Raw genomic sequence first — 22653 nt, 5'->3', positions numbered from 1 at the left:
TTGCAGCAGTATATTTTAAAAGCAGTATCTTTCAAGAGGAAAGTGCCAGACCCTTGATTTGTACACACGGGCCCGCATACACTCGCTTCTTCTCAGATCTGGCTGACTAGGTCTCGCACCTGTGAATTGGTGGTGACAATTTCAGCTTGGTGTCTCACCTGTGAGTTGGCAGTGAATATTTCAGCTTGGTGTCTCACCTGTGAGTTGGCAGTGAATATTTTAGCTTGGTGTCTCACCTGTGAGTTGGCAGTGAATATTTCAGCTTGGTGTCTCACCTGTGAGTTGGCAGTGAATATTTCAGCTTGGTGTCTCACCTGTGAGTTGGCAGTGAATATTTTAGCGTTGTGTCTTACCTGTGAGATGGCGGTGAATATTTCAGCTTGGTGTCTTACCTGTGAGTTGGCGGTGAATATTTTAGCAGTGCAGCTGTCGTCTTCAGTGCTGTTATGGCCATTAAAGTGCACCTCATGAGGTTCAGTAGAAAGGGTTCCATTCAGTGGGCAAGGAATCTGAAACTTTTTATACATCACCTAAAACGAAAAATTATACAATTAATAAAAACACAACAACATCTGTCCGCTCCGACTCCTCCATTACCTCCCAGAGCTTTCCTAGTAACACATGAGAAATTCACAAGAGCACAGCCCCAGAGATAGCATCACAAATATAATGCAAAGCCAGAGGGAATACACCAGAACAATGGGAGAAGATATGCCTTGACAGAGAGTTCACTGCTCCTAAAGCCACTTTTCGTACATTAGATTCTTTGTCATCTGGCAGAAACAGCCAACAACCTGTGGCCTAAGTGAAGGCACTATCTTTGAGAACCATTGTTTATACCTGGCATCTTCTCTGGAAGGACCATCTATTGTCCTTATTCTAGCCATGTCAGAAGTCCATCACTCCACCCATAACTGCTCTCAGGTATTCTTAACCTTGGCTCCTGCCTAGATGCAGAACCCTTTGGTGCCTGGGAAGTTTAAACTTCAATAACAGAAGGGCACTGTGTCAATCTGTCTTTGACATATCTGAATGTCTAGGCTATGATGCTTATGGTCCTGTGTGCTCTTTATACAGATATTTGTGGCTGCTGTTCTGTGCTCATCTTTATTCTCTTTCATTCGCTCCCCATATCTGGTCCACCACAGTTATGTACGGTAATCACTGCCTTGGCAACCTTATGTTACTGTTCTACGCAATCCTTGCAAACACTCTGATACTCACACCACCAAATACTTGGGGCAAAATGTCTCACACAGCTGGTAGGAAACAGTTAAACAAAAAATTGACATAGTGGAACAAAACAGGAAGAAAGTATACACAAATATATATAAAACCTGGGCAAGCTTTATAAAGCTGTCTACAAGTGCAAATGGGGAATGCAGAGTAGTTTGATTCATAAAATATATATTTTCAAAGAAACAAAGTTATTTAGAGCCAGATGCTCAGTGTTTTGGATCTAAGGCATCTGGCTCGGTCGCCCTGCAGGCAGATGTAATGGCCACAAGGAAGGCTGTTTTCAAAGTGAGAAGCCTGAGAGAACAATTGTGGAGAGGTTAGAAAGAAGCACATATCAGAAATGTTAAAACCAAATTCAAATCCCATTGGGGCAGAATGAATGGGGATGGAGGAAACACAATTGTAAGGCCTTCAAGGAACCTATTTACAACAGGAGACTTAAACAAAGAAAGTTGATCAGGTAGCCTCAAAAATGCAGAAATTGAAGACAAATAACATTTGCAAGTGCCCATAGAGAGCTCTGCTGGGCCAGAGAAAGGTTAAACAACAGAGCCTTAGAGAAAGGAGCAGAAAGGAGGTCAACAGACTTGTCTGTGCACCGTTCCACAAATTTCTTCCAAAGACAGGCGTATACCGTTTTGGTGGAGGAACACCTGGCTGCCTACATAATAATCTTTGGGCGGAAGGTCAAAAGTTGTCAACAGCTGCCTCTCAATCTCCGTGCAAGAAGGCGGAGAGTGGACAGGTTTGGGTGCAGAACCCTCCCCGGATCGATGGATATGCTCAACAGCTCAGGATACCAGACTCTCAGTGCCCAGTCCGGAGCCACAAGGATTACTTGGGCCTGGTCGTTCTTGATCTTCTTGAGAACTCTGGACAGAAGTGGTATGAGTGGAAAGACGGACAGAAGGCCTGAGTTCCCCTCGAGATGAAAAGTGTCTCAGAGCGATTGCTGCCTGGAAAACTCCAGCATGCAAAACTGCTGACATTGCAAGTTCTCTGCAGAGGTGAACAGGCCTAACCAAAGCTCTTCCCACTGCTCAGAGAGACCTTGCGCTGCATTCGGATGGAGACGCAATTCATGATCCAGTAGACATTTTCAACAGAGTTTGTCTGCTCTGGCGTTCAGCGAGCCCACCAGATGTTGAACCACCAGGGTTCTGCTCCGCTGATCCAGCCACATCCAGAGACGCCCTGCTTGGTGCAGTACCATAGGGCAGCGGTGTAGTCTGTGAACGCATGCACCATCTTCCCCTTGACAGAGGGAAGAAATGCCGTCAATGCTAGCCGGATCGCATCAAGCTCCAACAGGTTGATGTGGAGTCCAGACTCTGCCAGAGACCAGATGGCCTAGGCCACTAGGCCTGCTGCTGTGCACTTTAACCTTGTTACATTTGAGTCAGCATTGTTTTTCTAGCAATAGCAATATTTGTGGCGCTGTTTTATTTTCTTTATCTCATTGTACTTTCGCCTAGGAAAGCATCACGTTCTTAGTAGGACATTTATTTCAATTTGTGCTTTCTCCAAGGCTACAGTCAGATAGGGTTGCCGACAAACGTGGTATGCTGTGTCTCCAACATTCACGGAAAACACATATTCATACGTGGGGACTTTTTCTTAGAATGTCAGTTGTTTTATTATAAAAACACCCCTTGTCCCAGACACTTTAGAGGACGTTTTCAGCCAGATGACCATGAGTGTATGCTGACTGCTTTACTGCAGCTAAATGCCGAGACGATTGGGCCCCCGATCCACATGGGGATGGTGTGTCTAGACTACAGGCTTCTTCCTCCAGGTATGAGGGATGGTGTACTCCCCAGGGGAAAACCCGAAGGGCAGATTAGGCTTACTACGCTGTGCTCAGACATAGTGTAGGTAGGAAGAATATATGCATCACTCCTAGTGACAGTATGGTAGGACTATTCTTGTGGTTTACTCTGTTAGTAACCTGTTTGCTTTTATTGTGTTTCATCATTCTAGTTATTGCAATACACGACATTTTATCTAAGATGCAGTTACTTCAATAAATTCTTATTGAACTATATTCTGCCTCTGTTGTCTTTGCCAGCATGAGAATTTTGGTAACAGAGAAAGGGATGGGATCTGATCGACCGCGATTCCCCTGAGGAGCCATCTTGTCATGCGCCCAGTTGCCACAATCATCTCGGCCAGAGATGAGGCACTGCTAGTTAGCCGGAGAACCTGGATTCGGCCGACAGGTGTCGTGTGGTGTGGAATTCTACTTAGTAGCCGCCATCCATGTGATCCTGTTTCCCAAATCCAGTAGCCTCATTCGCATAATGAGAACCTACGCGACAGAGTGTTTCTAGGTTTATGTTTAAACACTCACTTTTAATAAATATATTCTTAAAGCATGATGTGGTCGCACACTGTCATTTAAAGACAGGACATTTCAGAGAAATGTCCAAAAACATTTCCACTAACTTGCAGCTTTACTGATAACCCTATATAATGTGTTAACAATCTCTGAAAATCGGGTTTCAGAAAACACATTTATTCTTTGTACATCACCAACTAAAATGTTCTGATTTGTTTTCATCCTTTTCAAGTATTTTTATATCACAGTACAAACTTTCACAACTACTGAAATATATTTTGAAATGTTTGTACAGTTCACTTAGCTATTTAAATGTTGCGTATTAGGGAAAAACTGACTAAATATATTTTGAAATGTTTGTACAGTGCACTTAGCTATTTAAATGTTGTGTATTAGGAAAAACCTGACAAAATCCTGAAACAGAAGGAAAATTGATTGTAAGACAAAATGACTTTTGACCTGTCTCTGAACATAGAACAAATGTGACAAGAACAAGATTTAAATGCATCTTTATTGCTCCTTCACTTTCTGACTGAACAGAACACCTGTCCTTTGACAACTCACCAGAAGGAGTGAGTAGGTCATAAAAATAGCTCCACCTGATAAAATATTACTCACTATAGCGAGTAGAGTTTTTGAGGCCTGAGAGGGATCTGCCTCTGACACCAATGTTGATCTTGCGCAGTTACCTCTGGGATCCAGACCTTGTCAGAGAGATTCCCTTGATGCTGTGCCCACTGGAACTTCAGGTCCCACTGTAGAGCCTGCATATGCTATCTGGCATGTGGCACCAGTAGGATGCAGGAGGCCATGAGGCCCAGCAGCCTCAGAGTCATTCTAACTAAAATCCGGGATAGAGGATAGTACATCGGTATCATAGCCTGAATATCCTGGACTCGCCGCCAGGGAGGCCAAACCCGAAACTGCACTGTGGCCAGGACAGCTCTGATGAAAGAGAGCATCTGAGAGGTGGTCAGGTGTGACTTCGGCACATTTATAGTGAACCTTAGCGAATTAAGTTGTGCCATAGTCTGGAGGTGGGAGGCAACAGCTTGGGGAGAGCCCGCCTTCAACAGCCAGTCATCGAGATAGGGAAAGACTAGAACCCCTGACCTGAGCAGATCAGCTACAACCACAGCCATCACCTTGGGGAACAACCGAGGGGCGCTGGTAAGGCCAAAGGAGAGCATGGTGAACAGAAAGTGCTTGTGGCCTGCTGTACACCACAAGTAATTTCTGGAGGCTACCAGGGCGGAAATATGAAAATAAGGGTCCTGCAAATCCACCACTACCAACCAGTCTCCTGGACAGATGAAACCTGAGCCAAAGTGAGCATTTTGAACTTCTAGTAGCGGGAATAGAAACCACAACCTACTTCTGGCTTGGGAACCTTCTCTATGGCTCCCTTGGCCAAGTGAGCGATAACTTCCTCGCAGAAAAGTGACAGGGGATCCTCCGTCAATCAATCATACGATGGTGGCATGGATGGAGGAGTAGTCTCGAAGGGGACGGAGTAGCTCCTTCGGACTATCTGCAAAAGCGTGATGGATTGCCAGTGTAGGAGGTGATGGCGATCTAGAGGCTGCTGGGGGGAGGAGGTGGATTGGCCATTGATACACGAGGTCGGGGGGATCCCACGCCTTTGGCTATGCAGAGGGTGGGCAGCACAGTGGCTAGCAGGGAATGAACGCGGTTGGAGACTTCTTCCATAGCCACGAAAGGGGAGAAAGGCAGACTTAAGAGAAAGGTGCCATCATAGGGCATGTCCAAAAGAGTAGCATTGACATCCCCCAAAAAGCCAGACATCCTCAGGGCCAATATTGATTAACTCGCTCTGTCCAGTGAGTTGGTCATATCCAGTCCACAATGGATAGTGAACTTTGCTGCATAACTACCATTGGCAAATTCCTGAGACAGTACAGCCTGGGACCTTCTCCAGGACCTGTGGCAGCACTTGCACAACCGTGTCCCACAGCGTGTGGGAATAACGGCCCAAAAGGCATGATGTATTTACAGACCCCAATGCTAGGCGGGAGGAAGAAGAAATTTTCTTCCCGAGTGTATCCAACCTTTTGGATTCCCTATTCGGGGATGCGGAAGGGAACGCACTGTGAGAGGTGGAGGCTTGGATGAGGCTCTCAGGGGTGGGGTGTTGCATCAGAAAGCTTGATTCCCCCCGAGCGGCAGGGTTGGCGGCAGGCCATTGTCCTGGTCACAGGAGCCCCTGTTCTGAGTTTGGACCAGGTACCCAGTAGGACATCTTTAGGGCTTCATTAAAGGGGAGCATGGGTTCTGAAGTGGAAGCTCCAGGTTGAAGCACCTCTGCCAGGAGGTTAGTCCTGACAGCCACTGAAGGCAACTTGAGGTCCAAGACCTTGGCTGCCCTTCTCACCACCATGGAATAGGAAGCTCTCTCCTCCGTAGCCACGGCAGGGGAAGAAAGCATGCTGGTATCTGGAGAAGTATCCAGTCTGCTGGCCTCCCCCAAGTCTGAACGCCAGTCCATAGGGTCTCTGAAATGGTTTTTTTTAGGGTCCTGCGACCCCTACCATTCCTCACCGTAACCTAGTCCATAGGAAAAGGGCTCAGGATCCAACATAGGAGGAAATCGTCCTGCCGGTGTCAGAGTTGTACGATGCCCATCCGGCTCCGTGTCAGAGTTGCAATGAGAATGGGGATGGCACTGCTGTGTGCAGCGCTGGAAGCGTCAGAAATCGGGATCGGTGTCAGGGAAGGTCAGGTGGTACGACCGATGGCGGTCTGGATCCAGGACTGGATCCATGGGTGCCCCTTCCACAAAGGCTGAAGCCGCTGGTGCGGAACCCGAAGGAGACCCTTCTGACTTCATGGGGCCCGAAGGCGCTCTCGGAGTGGCTGCTCAAAAAGGAGGTACATGGCCTCATAAAACTCTCAAAGTCGGACAAGGGTCACTCCAGCTCCTGAAAACTCGGGGAGGTGCGGAGTCGGTCCAGGCACAGGTTCCTTGGAATGAGGCCGAGTGCTGACGTTCCCTCATCTCGCTGGCTGACCAACGAGGATAGAGCTGCCCGTGGGAGGTGCTGGGAGCATCAGTGGGGAAGGTCGGGTGGTACAACTTATGCCGGTCCAGATCCAGGACTGGATCTATGGGTGCCCCTTCCAACTCGGTGGTGCCTGAAGGTGCTCCAGTGGAGTGGGCTGCACAAAAATGAGGTGCATGCCTAGAATTCTCAAAGTTGCACTGGGATCGCTTCGGCTCCCCAAAACTCGAGGAGGGGTGGAGCCAGCCCAAGAGCTCTGATGCTCCCTCGTCTAATTAGCTGAGGGACGAGGAGAACTCGAAGAACACTTCAACTTCTTGCTCTTTTTCTTGTGCCTTGACTTACCCGATAGTCCCGAGGACTTGGAGTGGGACGACAACGATGGAGAACTCTGCGACCACACCCGGGACCTTGCTCTCAACGGGGACCTTGACTTGCGGAGTCGAGTGTCGGGATGCCATCAGCTTCACGGATTGCTCCCACAAAGTCTTCAGTTGCATGGCTCGACTCTCTGAGCACAACGTCCGGTCGTGGTTGCGCTCCGGGCACCAAAGACACAGGCGGTGTGGATCCATCAATGACGTCGTCCGATGACACAACCCGCAGGGTTTCAACCCTGCCTACCTCAATGACATCCTTGACGCACCTGTAGTAGAAAACGCGAAGAAATCTTCGGCAAAAGTAAAAAAAAAAAAAAAAAAAAAGGCCAGTCAAAAAGTAACTGAGGAGTAGCTCTCTCCAGATCAGCACTAGCTGCCGCAGAAAGAAAAGAACTGATATCAGCGTACCGGGGTGGCACCTATATAGGATACGTGATATAATATCCGGTGTGGACGACAGACGCGGAGCCGATCAACACCAGCTAACGGCACGCAGGGGTACACAAGGAATGTGCAAGCCCTATCTATGCCTTTTTGACAACCCTCACCACCACTGATGCCTTGTTTAGGTCCCTTAGAAATGCCCAGGCTTTTTCAATGTGTCTCTAAGCCTCGAAATTGAGTCTAGGCATTGAAAGAGATATGTCGCACACTGACTTGACCTGAAAATAAACCTTCAACACTTGCTGGATTTCTCCAACATTGAAGGCACCTAATTGATTCTCAGCATCGGGGATGCTAGGCATCAAACTGAGCCATAAAGGACACAATCAAAGTCAAAGGGTCTATTATGACACTAAGCTGCAAAACACACTAGTTCAAAGGCATATAGCATTTAGACGCCCCATGACTAAAGGAGAATAAAAGTGGTTCAACAAAAGGATAACACTGAATGGTAATTACTTGGACTGGCCAGACTGGTGATCCCATCCAAGGGTATTGTATTCACCAAACACCTTTGTGCCTATAAAAACCTGCTTATATTTGTCAGTTTATGTGGAACTCAGAATATTAATAATCTAGACTTCGACACATTTCTAAAACTTAAAGCATTTGTGTGTAAACTATCAATCTTGGATAAGGAATCCTCCATCATTCATCTCACAGATATATTCAACAGGAATGACCTCTTAGTCTCAAAAACTTGCAAACACTTGCAAACCAAGTCATTGAAACTATTGCAGAACAACAAGGCGACTGCTTGGTTTTCAGGTCCTCTACCTTTACATACAAAATAACGCCAATATTAGCCCAAATTAAATTTTTGCTCCTGTATAGAGTATTTTAGACTCTGCAATGGTTACACAAGCTAAAACTAAGAGATAACTCAATATATTGAACTGTAACAAGGCTGAAGTAGACCTTCCACATATGGTATTCTCCTGTCGATCAGTAAAACCATTTTGATACAAAATTTTGAAACTCCTCACCAAATTATTTAAAATTCGCCCCTAAAGAAGAATTTTAATAACTTATTAACAGGTCTATTACATTCTAACATCAGTAAAGACACCGGATAGGTACTTGTTAAGCATTCGACTTATTCTAGGATGTAAAATGATCCTTAGTACTGGAAAAACACAAACAAGTCTCATTCGTGCTTGAAAGAACTGGCTCTCGTTCATCAGGACAGCAGACAACATCTCCTTGAAACAGTTCACTTGGAGACTTTCCAAAATATCAATATAAAACATATTAAATAATTACTTTACTACCTTCAACCCACCGTAAATCTTTACCACCTAAATCACTCTACATGCAATTCTGTAACAATTGTAACACCCCTCACTCAGCCCTTGTGAAATATAGCACCTCGTTGTCCCCGTATATTTGACTGTAACAGAACATCCTGAAACTGGACTTAAGCAGATATTGAAAATGTCACTTACCCAGTGTACATCTGTTCGTGGCATCAGTCGCTGAAGATTCACATGTTGTGCATAGCCCGCCATCTGGTGTTGGGTCGGAGTGTTACAAGTTGTTTTTCTTCGAAGAAGTCTTTCGAATCACGGGACCGAGGGACTCCTCCTCTTTGTCTCCATTGCGCATGGGCGTCGACTCCATCTTCGATTGTTTTCCCCGCAGAGGGTGAGGTAGGAGTTGTTTGTTAATAATAGTGCCCATGCAATGGAGTGAATAAGTATGTACCTATCTAAGATTTAATATATTTACAAATGTACAAAGTTGAAGTTAACTTCCAAACGGCTACAGGCTCCCGGGGAGGTGGGTGGGCACATGTGAATCTTCAGCGACTGATGCCACGAACAGATGTACACTGGGTAAGTGACATTTTCAGTTCGATGGCATCTGTCTCTGTAGATACACATGTTGTGCATAGACTAGTAAGCAGTTATCTCCCCAAAAGCGGTGGCTCAGCCTGTAGGAGTGGAAGTAGTCTGAAATAAGGTTCTTAGTACGGCTTGACCTACTGTGGCTTGTTGTGCTGATAGCACGTCTACACAGTAGTGCTTGGTAAATGTGTGAGGCGTAGACCATGTGGCTGCCTTATATATTTCGTGCATTGGAATATTCCCTAGGAAGGCCATGGTAGCGCCTTTCTTTCTGGTTGAGTGTGCCCTTGGTGTAATGGGCAGTTGTCTTTTTGCCTTAAGGTAGCAGATTTGGATGCACTTAACTATCCATCTGGCTATACCCTGTTTCGATATTGGGTTTCCTGCGTGAGGTTTTTGAAATGCAATAAACAGTTGTTTAGTTTTTCTGATGTTTTTAGTTCTGTCGATGTAGTACATTAGTGCTCTTTTGATGTCTAATGTATGTAGTGCCCTTTCGGCTATGGAATCTGGCTGTGGGAAGAACACTGGTAGCTCTACCGTTTGATTTAGGTGGAACGGTGAAATAACCTTTGGCAAAAATTTAGGATTGGTCCTTAGGACTACTTTATTTTTGTGTAGTTGGATAAAAGGTTCTTGTATTGTAAACGCCTGAATTTCACTTACTCTTCTTAGAGATGTGATGGCGATGAGAAATGCAACTTTCCATGTTAGGAATTGTATTTCGCAAGAGTGCATAGGTTCAAAGGGTGGACCCATGAGTCTTGTTAAGACGATGTTGAGGTTCCATGAAGGAACGGGTGGTGTCCTTGGTGGTATAGTTCTTTTGAGGCCTTCCATAAACGCTTTAATGACAGGTATCCTAAATAGTGAAGTTGAATGGGTAATCTGCAGGTATGCAGATATTGCTGCTAGGTGTATTTTAATGGAAGAGAAGGCCAGGTTCGATTTTTGTAAGTGTAGTAAGTAACCCACTACATCTTTTGGAGATGCGTGTAATGGTTGAATTTGATTATGATGGCAGTAGCAAACAAACCTTTTCCATTTGCTTGCATAGCAGTGTCTAGTGGATGGTCTTCTGGCTTGCTTTATGACTTCCATACATTCTTGTGTGAGGTTTAAGTGTCCGAATTCTAGGATTTCAGGAGCCAGATTGCTAGATTCAGCGATGCTGGGTTTGGATGCCTGATCTGTTGTTTGTGTTGTGTTAACAGATCTGGCCTGTTGGGCAACTTGACGTGGGGTACTACTGATAGGTCTAGCAGTGTTGTGTACCATGGTTGCCTTGCCCACGTTGGTGCTATCAGTATGAGTTTGAGTTTGTTTTGACTCAATTTGTTTACTAGATATGGAAGGAGAGGGAGAGGGGGAAAAGCGTACGCAAATATCCCTGACCAGTTCATCCATAGGGCATTGCCTTGAGACTGCCTGTGTGGGTATCTGGATGCGAAGTTTTGGCATTTTGCGTTCTCTTTTGTTGCAAATAAGTCTATTTGAGGTGTTCCCCAACGTTTGAAGTAAGTGTTTAGAATTTGGGGGTGAATTTCCCACTCGTGGACCTGTTGGTGATCTCGAGAGAGATTGTCTGCAAGTTGATTCTGGATCCCTGGAATAAACTGTGCTATTACGCGAATGTGGTTGTGAATTGCCCATCGCCATATTTTTTGTGCCAGAAGGCACAGCTGTGTCGAGTGTGTCCCCCCCTGTTTGTTTAGATAATACATTGTTGTCATGTTGTCCGTTTTGACAAGAATGTATTTGTGAGTTATGATTGGTTGAAAAGCTTTTAATGCTTGGAAAACTGCCAGTAGTTTGAGGTGATTTATATGCAGCTTTCTTTGATGTACGTCCCATTGTCCTTGTATGCTGTGTTGAATAAGGTGTGCTCCCCACCCTGTCATGGAAGCATCTGTTGTTATCACATATTGTGGCACTGGGTCTTGGAAAGGCCGCCCTTTGTTTAAATTTATATTGTTCCACCATAGAAGCGAGAGGTATGTTAGGCGGTCTATCAACACCAGATCTAGAAGCTGACCCTGTGCTTGTGACCATTGTGATGCTAGGCACTGTTGTAAGGGCCGCATGTGCAACCTTGCGTGTGGGACAATGGCTATGCATGAGGACATCATGCCTAGGAGTTGTAATATCATCTTCGCCTGTATTCTTTGTGTTGGATACATGCGTTGTATAACCTTTTGGAAATTTTTAACCCTTTGTGGACTTGGAGTGGCTATTCCCTTTGTTGTATCTATTGTCGCTCCTAGGTATTGTTGTACCTTGCACGGCAGAATGTGTGATTTCGCATAGTTGATGGTGAAACCGAGTTTGTAGAGGGTTTGTATGACCTGATCTGTGTGGTGTGAGCACCTTGTCAGTGAGTCGGTTTTGATTAGCCAGTCGTCTAGATACGGGAATACGTGTATTTGCTGCCTTCTGATGTGTGCAGCCACTACTGCTAGGCACTTTGTGAAGACTCTTGGTGCAGTTGTTAAATCAAAGGGCAATACTTTGAATTGGTAATGTATTCCTTTGAATACGAACCTTAGGTATTTCCTGTGCGACGGATGTATTGGTATGTGGAAATACGCGTCTTTGAGTTCTAAGGTTGTCCTGTAATCTTGTTGCTTTAGCAATGGTAACACTTCCTGTAGCGTGACCATGTGAAAGTGTTCTGATTTGATGTATGTGTTTAGTGTTCTGAGGTCTAGGATTGGTCTCAGTGTTTTGTCCTTCTTTGGTATTAGAAAGTACAGTGAGTAAACCCCTGTATTTGTTTGTGTATCTGGTACCAGTTCTATTGCGTTCTTTTGCAGTAATGCTTGAACTTCTATTTCTAGAAGGTCCGAATGTTGTTTTGATATATTTTGTGCCTTTATGTTTGGAGGGATTTGTAGAAATTCTATGCAATAACCATGTTGGATAATTGCTAAGACCCAAGAGTCTGTTGTTATGTTCTCCCACTCTTGGCAATACTGACTTATTCTTCCCCCCACTGGTGTTGTGTGGAGGGGATGAGTGACGTGTGAGTCACTGTTTGTTTGTAGGTGTTTTGGGGCCTTGAAATTTTTCCCTGCTTCTAGGGAATTGTCCCCCTCTGTATTGGCCCCGAAAGCCTCCCCTTTGGTACTGTCCCTGGTAGGTGGACGGTGTTGACTGTGAGGTACTGGGTTGTGTGGATTGACCCCGAAACCCCCCTCTAAAGGTTGTCTTGCGGAAGGTGTTGAAAGTGCCTCTGCTCTGCGGGGAGTAGAGCGCGCCCATGGCTTTTGCAGTGTCAGTGTCCTTTTTTAGCTTCTCAATTGCCGTGTCCACTTCAGGTCCGAACAATTGTTGCTCATTGAATGGCATATTGAGCACCGCCTGCTGTATCTCTGGTTTAAAACCAGATGTTCGTAGCCACGCGTGCCTTCGGATGGTTACTGCCGTGTTAACCGTTCTTGCTGCTGTGTCCGCTGCGTCCATAGAGGAGCGTATCTGGTTATTGGAGATGTTTTGGCCCTCCTCAACCACTTGTTTCGCCCTCTTTTGTAGTTCTGTGGGTAGATGCTCAATGAGGTGTTGCATCTCATCCCAGTGGGCTCTGTCATATCGCGCTAGGAGCGCTTGAGAGTTTGCGATGCGCCACTGGTTTGCAGCCTGTACTGCGACCCTTTTACCGGCTGCATCGAACTTTCGGCTCTCTTTATCTGGGGGTGGTGCATCGCCCGATGTGTGGGAGTTTGCTCTCTTGCGAGCCGCCCCTACCACAACCGAATCTGGTGGTAGTTGTGAGGTGATGAAAGCTGGGTCTGTGGGAGGTGCTTTATATTTTTTTTCCACCCTCGGTGTTATTGCCCTACTTTTGACAGGCTCTTTGAATATGTCCTTTGCGTGCCTTAGCATTCCTGGGAGCATAGGCAGGCTTTGGTAGGTGCTATGTGTGGAAGAGAGGGTGTTGAAGAGGAAGTCATCTTCGACAGGCTCCGAGTGTAGAGACACGTTGTGGAATTCTGCTGCTCTAGCCACTACTTGTGAATATGCTGTGCTGTCTTCTGGTGGTGAGGGCTTTGTAGGATACACCTCAGGACTGTTGTCCGACACTGGGGCGTCGTATAAGTCCCAAGCATCTTGGTCCTGGTCACCTTGGCTTAAGGTGGTGTGAGCCGGTGAATGTGAAGGAGTCTGTGCTGGTGAAATGGGAGCCACAGGTGGAGGAGAGGGTGGCGGAGTTACCTTCTTCACCAGTTTTGTTTGTGGTGTTTGTTCTTGTTGGAACTCCAGTCTCCTCTTCCTCCTAATAGGGGGAAGGGTGCTTATTTTCCCTGTTCCACTCTGTATAAAAATCCTTTTTTGAGTGTGGTCCACCTCGGTGGATTGTAATTCCTCTTCGAATCTATGCTTTCGCATCTGAGAGGACAGTGATTGTTCCTCTGAATAGGAACTGGTAGTTGGCTCGGTTGCGGGTCGTTTTAGCACCGAAACCATGTCCACGCTCTTTTTCGGCTCCGAGGCGACTTTCCTCTTTTTCGGAGTCGGCCCCTCTCGGCGTCGATCCTCCTCGGTGCCGCTGTCTCTGCGTCGAGCAGCTTCGGCTCCGCTATCTCGGCGTCGATCTTTGCCGGCAGCACTATCTCGGTCCCGAGATGGCTGGGTGCCTGTGTCTCGACCCGAGTCGGACGATCTCGGCACTATTTCGGCCTTCTTCGGTGCCGATGGTCGGTCACTGAGTTTATGGGTTGAGCCATGGCCTGACGGCAGTGGCGTCCCCTGGGCCTTGTTAGTTTTCTTATGTGCTATCTTCGACGTCTTACTCACTGTTTCATGGTCGTCGAATTCGTCCGAGTCCGATTCATGGATCGAGAAGGCTTCTACTTCTTCTTGTTCCTCGAAATCTCGGTGTCCTGTCGGCGTGGACGCCATTTGCAGTCTTCTGGCTCGGCGGTCACGGAGCGTTTTTCGGGACCGGAACGCACGACAGGCCTCACAAGTTTCCTCCCTGTGCTCGGGCGACAGGCACAGGTTACAGACCGAATGTTGGTCTGTATATGGGTATTTGTTGTGGCATTTAGGACAGAAACGGAACGGGGTCCGTTCCATCAGCGTCGATGTCACACGCGGTCGGGCCGACCAGGCCCCGACGGGGGATCGAAAACCACCCCGAAGGGCAACGGAGATGTTATCGTATCGATGCGATGTCGATGCTATCTAACCCGATCCCGAACGCAACAATACCGACGTAATTTTCCGATTTTGAGCTAACTTTCCGTTCCGAAACCCGGAGCAAAAGAAACACGTCCGAACCCGATGGCGGAAAGAAAACAATCGAAGATGGAGTCGACGCCCATGCGCAATGGAGACAAAGAGGAGGAGTCCCTCGGTCCCGTGACTCGAAAGACTTCTTCGAAGAAAAACAACTTGTAACACTCCGACCCAATACCAGATGGCGGGCTATGCACAACATGTGTATCTACAGCGACAGATGCCATCGAACATGTATTTACTTATGTAGAGCAAACATTTTCCATGCAAGTGAATCACCTTAATCCCTCTGGTGGTTAACTGTCTGCTTCACCTCCTGTGTTATAGCCAGGAGGGAAGCTATTTTGATGGTGAGTAACAATTTTAAAGAGGCTTAACGGGAGTGCACATTAAGAACGTAAGCAGTAGATTTAATTCTCACTGAGGCATGATAAAAGGAGAAGAAAATAAGTTACTTACCTGTAACTGTGGTTCTCCAGTATTGGTATCTTTCATAGATTCACATACTTGAATCATTCCCCGTCGTCGAAGTGGGAGTCCCACGGTACATAGAAAGCAATAAATAGAGAATTTTTTCATTGAAGTCAAAAGGAAAAAACATATTCAATTGTACAACTATCAGCCTCATTGGAAAAAGCCCAAACTTCAACCAATCAGGCGAGACCACCCCTTTAGAATCCTTAGCACAGAGGCTCAGTCTCTCAGATTTCTCTGCACTAGTGATTACAGGAAAGCAAAAGAGGTGAGCCCCTCTGGGGAGGAGGGTGGGTCGCATGTGAATCTATGAAAGATACCAATACTGGAGAACCACAGTTACAGGTAAGTAACTTATTTTCTTCTCCAGTATTGGGGTATCTTTCATAGATTCACATGCTTGAATCAGAGTAGCCAGCAGTAGGAAAAGATGTTTTGAGTTCTGAAACACCAGAAGCATGCCTGTGCATAATTCATCCTATATGGACTCATATAGGTAATTAACATTTGCCAATCAACCGTTTAAAATATTACATATATGAATATATACATCTACACATAGATATATTTACATGAAAATATCATTCTGGCAATACGTAGAGGATGGAGGGTAAGAGGTTATTGGCTCACCTTATGCAAATAAATTACATAACACTGCTTGTCCTACCGCGGCATCCATTCTGTCCGTAGCTTCCAGGCAGTAGTGCTGGGTAAAGGTGTGAGCACGTGTCCATGTTGCTGCTCTGCAGATCTGGCTCAGAGGGACTTCCTGCGAATAGAGCTGCCAAAGTGGATACCGCTCTGGTGGAGTGCGCTCTGACACTGGATGATAACGGTTTCCCTGCCAACTGGTGGCATAGCTGTATGGCAGAAGAGATCCAGCGCGCTATGGTCTGCTTAGTAACGGCTTTGCCTTTATTGATCCGTCCATAACTGATAAACAGTTGCTCAGATTTACGGAAGTTGCTAGTCCTTTGTATATAAAATTTTAAACATCGTTTAATGTCCAGAGAATGTCATGCGCGCTCCGCTGGAGTTTGTGGATTTGGAAAAAATGTTCTCAGAACCACCGGCTCATTTAGATGAAAAGACGATGGAACCTTAGGTATAAATTTTGGATTAGTTCTCAAAATGACCACCTCTGGTTTGAATTGGAGGAAAGGTGGAGAGATTGTGAAGGCTTGGATATCGCTAACCCTCTTCGCTGACGTCAAGGCCAGAAGGAGGGCTGTTTTAAAAGAAATGAATTTGAGGTCCACCTTATGAATGGGCTCAAACGGATGTTTCATTAACTGTGAGAGCACAATATTCAAATGCCAATGAGGTGAAGGAGGGTGAATCGGCGGAAACATCCTGAACAAACCCTTAAGAAATTGTTTTATTATTCTGGATCACCATAAAGAAGGTGACTGAGACGTTCGTCGGAAACGGGATATGGCAGCCAGGTGCACTCTAATAGACGAATGCGAAAGGCCGGATTTAGCTAAATGCAATAGATATGGCAGAATCTGTTCAGGAGAGGACCTTAGAGGATGAACATTGGAAGTTGAGCACCATAAGCAAAACCTCTTCCACTTGAAATTATATGTCCTGTTTGTAGACTGAGCCCTGGCACAGGCAAGTACCTCCCTGCAATCTGGAGGGATGTCTAGGCTGTCGAATTCATAGAATTCAGGAGCCAGGCTGATAAACGAAGAGAAGTCGGGTTGGGATGACGTACCTGACCCTGATTCGTTGTTAACAAATCTGGTAGTGTCTTCAGTCGAACGTGAGGCTGCTCCGAAAGTAATAGAAGTTCTGTGAACCAGAACTGCCGTGGCCATCTGGGAGCAATTAATAGAAGCCTGCATGGTTCCCTCTTCATCTTCTGCAGAAGTCTTGGGATGAGTGGAAGCGGGGGAAAAGCGTATGCATAAATCCCTGACCATCTGATCAAAAACGCATTCCCCTTTGATCCCTTCTGCGGTCACCAGCTTGCGAAGTGTTGGCATTTCTTGTTGTCTCTGGTCGCGCGCGAACAGATCCAGACTGGGTTTGCCCCAACGACGAAAGAGACGGTCGAGAACTGACTGATTGAGTTCCCACTCGTGGCAGCTGGTTTGGAGTCCTGCTTAAGGCATCTGCCCAGGTGTTGGTGATTCCCGGGAGATTTTCCGCTCTGATGGATATCCGATGCTGAATTACCCAATGCCACAGCTTCTGCGTCTCTAGTGATAATGCTTGCGATCTTGTGCCCCCCTGTTTGTTGAGGTAATGCATGACTGTGGTATTGTCTGTTCTTATCAAGACTGAAGAACCCTTGATGTTTGCGAGGAAGGATTTGAGTGCCAAGGAAACCGCTCTTAACTCCAATACGTTTATGTGAAGAGTCGACTCTTGAGCGGACCATTTCCCTCTCACTGAAAGATCCTGCAAATGAGCTCCCCATCCCTCTAGGGATGCGTCTGTTGTTATAATGTGTACTGGCTTGTCCTTCAGAAATGAAAGACCTTCTGAGATGAGGGGTGTATCCTTCCACCGTTTGAGAGCTTGTTTAGCTGATGGGGTTATCCGAATTACATCGTCGAAAGAACCTTCTATTTGTTTCCATTGATTGTCTAACTGCTGTTGATGTGTTCTCATGTGCAGACGACAGTTTTCTATCAATGGAATGCAAGACGAAAGCATCCCCAGAAAAGACTTGTAAGTCCGCACAGAAGCGGACCTTCTTTTGCTGAGACGTGCTGCTAAATCTCGAAGTTTCTTTCGTCTGTCGTGTGAAGCAAAGGCTTTTGCCTGGACTGTGTCCAAGATGGCCCCTAGAAAGGTGATGTTCTGGGTAGGATCTAGATGAGACTTGGGGTAGTTGACTGTCAAGCCTAGAGTTCCGAAAAGGGATAGACATGTCTCCGTGTCTCTGGCAGCCTTTGATGTTGTTCGTGCCTTTATTAGCCAGTCGTCTAAATACGGGAACACTTGTATCCCCAGTTGCCTGAGGTGGGCTGCCACCGGTGCCAAAACTTTGGTGAATACTCTTGGGGCCGACCTGAGGCCAAAGGGCAACAATCTGAACTGGTAGTGAGTGCCTGCAACCCTGAATCGTAAGAATTTCCGATGATTGGGGTGAATGGGAATGTGGAAATATGCGTCCTGGAGATCTAAAGATGTCATAAAGTCCCCTCGGTTGAGTAGGCGCAGGACGTCTTGAAGGGAGATCATGCGAAAAGACTGCTTCTTGAGGTATTTGCTGAGAGAACGAAGATCTAAAATAGGTCTCCAGTCCCCTGTCTTTTTCCGAATAAGGAAGAAGCGGGAGTAAAAACCTATTCCCCTCTGGCTTCTTGGTACGATCTCTATTGCTCCCTTCTTCATTAAGATAGCAATCTGTTCCATAAGCTCGTTGAGATGGGCTGGCGGGGGACCTCTTGGTGGTACATGAGGGGGAGGTTGCTTGAATTCTAGTGTATGTCCTCGGTTGACAATATCGAGTACCCGTTTGTCTGAAGTTATTTTGGACCACTGTTGTAGGAACTTGGAAATTCTGCCCCCTATTAGAGTGTTGATATAGGGGCTGGGCGCAGGCATCCAATGAAGGTCAGTGCTTTCTTGTCGTCTCCTTGGTCTTGTAAGCCGACTTTCCTCTCGCTTGTTGCCTGAAATGCGTGGATGACTGTTGTCGAAAGGAATGTGGTTGTTGCTGGCCAAAGGTGGAACGAAACTGTCCCTGGTAAGAGGAGTATTGGCGATATTGTTGAGTGCCTCCTCTATACGAAAATGTTCCTCTCCCTCTCGCTCCCCGAAAGGGTTGTCTCTTGTATTGTAATGTTGCCAGAGATCTGGCTGTCTCAGTGTCTGCTTTAATGGATTGTAACGCATCATCCACATGCTTGCCAAACAAGAGCTCGCCATCATACGGCATGTCCAGGATCTTTAATTGTACTTCCGGCCTAAAAGAAGTAGCTTTCAGCCACCCCTGGCGCATGAGTACCGCCGCTCCGGCCAACTGGCGAAAACCTGTAGACGAGATGTCTATGGCGCAGTCTATGATTTCAGCCGAAATCTTTTCACCCTCCTGTAGAATCTTGCGCGCTTCTACTCTACTATCCTCAGGTAACATGTCTATAAACTGCGACATATCAGACCACATCTGGCGGTCGTACCTTCCTAGGATTGCTAGGGAATTTGCTGCTCTTACTGTAGTGGCTGCCATTGTTGAGAACTTTTTCCCAATCGAATCCAACCGACGTCCTTCCTTGTCTGGGGGGGCAGTCAGAGATGCCGATGGATTCCTGGACCTTCTCTGAGCTGCCTGCGATATGACCGAGTCTGGTTTAGGGTGACTAACCAGACATGCTGGAGAATTGTCTGGTGCTTTATATTTCTTTTCAAGCCTCGGTAAAACTGTGGGAATGGAGGATGGAGTCTGCATGACCTTAAGGCCCTCCTCCCAAATGAAGTCAACAATGGGAATAGCCCTTACAGACTTCCTAGTATCTTCTTTGAAGTCATAAAGAAAACAGTCTGACTGCTTTGATGTTATTGGCAGTTGGAATCTTTTCGCAGCTCTTTCCATCACACTATGGAAGCCACCAATATCCTGCGGTGGAGAGTCCACTGGCGGTGGCGTAGATGGAGATGGTGTCTGAATTTGATATTCATCCCATTCTGGAATGAGTGAGTCAGTGTCCTGAATTTCACCTTCTTCCTGCTCGTCCTCAGATGAAGGTGGAGCAATATCTTGTCCAGATGAAGGGGCTGTGGTAGGATCAGGAAATTCAGATGGTCTAGCAGGGGTGGACACTGGTGTCCAGGGTAGACGAGCCAGGTGGAGGAAATCTTGAATAATAATCCTGCATCATCTGTTGTAGATTGGCTATCAACGAGATAGGCATCTGAACTGTCTGCTCCTGTTGCTCTTGAAGTTGCAGGTGACTCTGATTCTGCTGGTCCGAATAAGGCTGGACATCTTCTTCTTCATCTTCCTCCTGACACTTAATGCGTAGTTCAGATGGACTACGTGCCACCGGAAAGAAACAATCATCAGAGTAAACATCATCGTCATCCTCCTCGTCAGCAAAGAGATATTGCGGAGGTACTGGTGTGACCTTACTGGGTGATGTATGCGATGGAAGTAAGAGAGAAGATTTGCTCTTTATTGGTAGAATTCTCTGTGGCAGGTAAGGAGATGCTCCAAAATGTTCAGGATATTGAGCCGTCGACGGAGCCGTCGTCAGTAGAGCCGTTATCGGTGCCGTGAGCGTCGACGATGTTGCCGTCGACGGTGCCAATGTCGACAAGGTTTCCATCGACGGGGCTGCCGCCGACGGGGTTGTCATCGACGGGTGTGTCGTCGCTATTTTCGTCGGTGAGATTGACGAATATCTTCTGAATTTACTCGTCAATGAGTGCGTCGACGGTAAAGATTTCATCTTCTTACCCGTCGACGGCTTCTTTGTAATCTTCAAGGTGTGAGACGACGATGGACCATATTTCAAGCTCACCGACGTTATCGTCGTAGATGACAGTGGAGATGAGGTAACGATCATTGGCGACGATGGAGCCGTAAACGTGGCCGTCGCTGTTGTCGTCGATGAAGGAAGGCCTGCCGTCGACGATGCGCTCGTCGACGGTTTCGTCGACGGTGTGGATCTTCTGGACGCCGACGGTGGTAGGGAACTTGAAGGTTTTTTGAGCTTCCTTGATGAGGAAACAGGTGTGGATGGCTCTGAGCGAACCTTACCACACATTTCCTGGGATGTTGAAGCTTGTTCCTCCGGCCTGTCCTTAAATGCATGCAGCTTCTTAGCTGACTTACTGCTCTTGGGGGAGAAGCTGTCCACAGACCTCTTCCTTTTCTTTGAGGTCACTGATGTGTCGCTGTCCTCCTCCTCAGAAAGAGCTTCTCTGGCCTTTCTTTTCTGAAGCCAAAGTAGGAGCCTGGCTTCTCTGTCTCTCAGAGTCTTGTTGGGAAAGGTCCTGCAGATCTTACAGTCCTTGACCTTATGCTCTGGATGGAGACAGTAGACGCATTGCTTGTGAGGGTCCTCACAGTGAAGTCTTAACTTCCCACAGGTCCCACAAGGTCTAAATAAACCTTTTCTTGCTGTAGACATGATGGAATAATACTACAGTAAGAACAAAAGTGAAAAATTGAAGATTATCTCTTGAAGAGACAGAAAACTGAGCAGAGCTCAGGGAGACTCCCTTACACACGACGTGCGGTAGAAAATCTGAGAGACTGAGCCTCTGTGCTGAGGATTCTAAAGGGGTGGTCTCGCCTGATTGGCTGAAGTTTGGGCTTTTTCCAATAAGGCTGATAGTTGTACAATTGAATATGTTTTTTCCTGTTGACTTCAATGAAAAAAAAAAAAAAATCTCTATTTATTGCTTTCTATGTACCGTGGGACTCCCACTTCGACGACGGGGAATGATTCAAGCATGTGAATCTATGAAAGATACCCCAATACTGGAGAAGGGAGAAAAATATGAACCAAACCTTTCAAGAATTTATGTACAAAGGAGATTTGAAAAGCGAGGGCTGATCAGGTAATCTGAGAAATGCAGAGATAGCAGAAAGATAAATTTTAAGAGTGCCCAGAGTACAGCCCTGCAGGGCAAGAGAGAGAGAATGAACAGAAGCATCTGAGAAGGAGAAGAAGAAAAGGGATCAACATTTCTCTTGGAACACCAAGTCACAAATTTCTTCCAACAACAAGTGTATATCATCTTGGTGGAGGAACGCCCAACTGCCAAGATAACATCACAGACTTCAGGAAGAAGTTTGAATCTCTGTCGTCGCTCAATCTCCACTCAAGAAAGAGAATGGACAGGTTCTGGTGGATAACCCTCCCCTGCTTCTACGACTGAAGATCCTCCTAAAGGGGCAGCCTGATCAAAGGATTGATTGCCATGCTCAGTAGCTCAGGATACGAAACTCTCTGTGACCAATCTGGAGCCACAACGATGACTTGGGCCCATTTGTTCTTGATCTTCTTGAGAACGCTGGGCAGAAGAAGTATGGGCAGAAAGGCATACAGCAGACAAACTCAATTCTAGATGAAAAGCGTCTCTGAGCTAGAGCCACCTGGAAACTCCAGCATGCAAAATTGCTGAACGTGCACATTCTCGGCAGAGGCAAACAGATCTAACCAGGGCTCACCCCACCGCTGAAACAGACCTTGTGCCACCTTTGAATTGAGACGCCATTCATGATCTGCTAAGAATATGTGGCTGAGTTTATCTACCCTGGCCTTCAGAGAACCTGCCTGGCGTTGAACCACCAGCGAAATGCCCTGATGTTCCAGCCAAGTCCAGAGAAGCAGGACCTCTTGACATAGGGTTCACAACCCCAGCCCTCCCTGTTTGTTGGAATATGACATGGTGATGTTGTCGGTGAACATCTGCACCAGCCTTCCCTTGATGGAGGGTAGGAAGTCCTTTAATGCTAGTTGTATAGCACGCAACTCCAGCAAATTGATGTGGAGTTTGGATTCTGCCTGAGACTAGAGTCCTGTGATCTCCACTTCTCACAGATGACCGCCCTATCTCGGGAGTGACGCATCTGTCACTACTGTGAGATCTGGTTGGGGAAAATCATCAACCACCACTGCAGATCTTTTGCATTTGCCTTCGAGACCTGCACCATGTCAGAGAGATTCCCCTGATGCTGCGCTCACTGGAACTTCAGGTCCCAC

At 46.6% G+C, this 22653-nt stretch overlaps 1 protein-coding gene across 7 annotated transcripts in view; it reads right to left on the bottom strand.

Annotated features, from left to right (window-relative positions):
- The window catches only part of SLC38A5 (solute carrier family 38 member 5), a 372114-nt gene that overhangs the window by 70086 nt on the left and 279375 nt on the right, over positions 1 to 22653 (bottom strand). For all 7 annotated transcript variants that reach the window (XM_069209561.1, XM_069209560.1, XM_069209559.1 and 4 more), the window contains one exon: positions 393 to 530. In XM_069209561.1, coding sequence (XP_069065662.1) covers positions 393 to 530 — 138 coding nt within the window. The remainder of the gene's footprint in view (positions 1 to 392; positions 531 to 22653) is intronic.

This window comes from Pleurodeles waltl, chromosome 10 (assembly GCF_031143425.1).
Source record: "Pleurodeles waltl isolate 20211129_DDA chromosome 10, aPleWal1.hap1.20221129, whole genome shotgun sequence".
NCBI lineage: Eukaryota > Metazoa > Chordata > Amphibia > Caudata > Salamandridae > Pleurodeles > Pleurodeles waltl.
The sequence above is the reverse complement of the archived record's forward strand: the minus strand, read 5'-3'. Positions and strand labels throughout refer to the sequence as shown.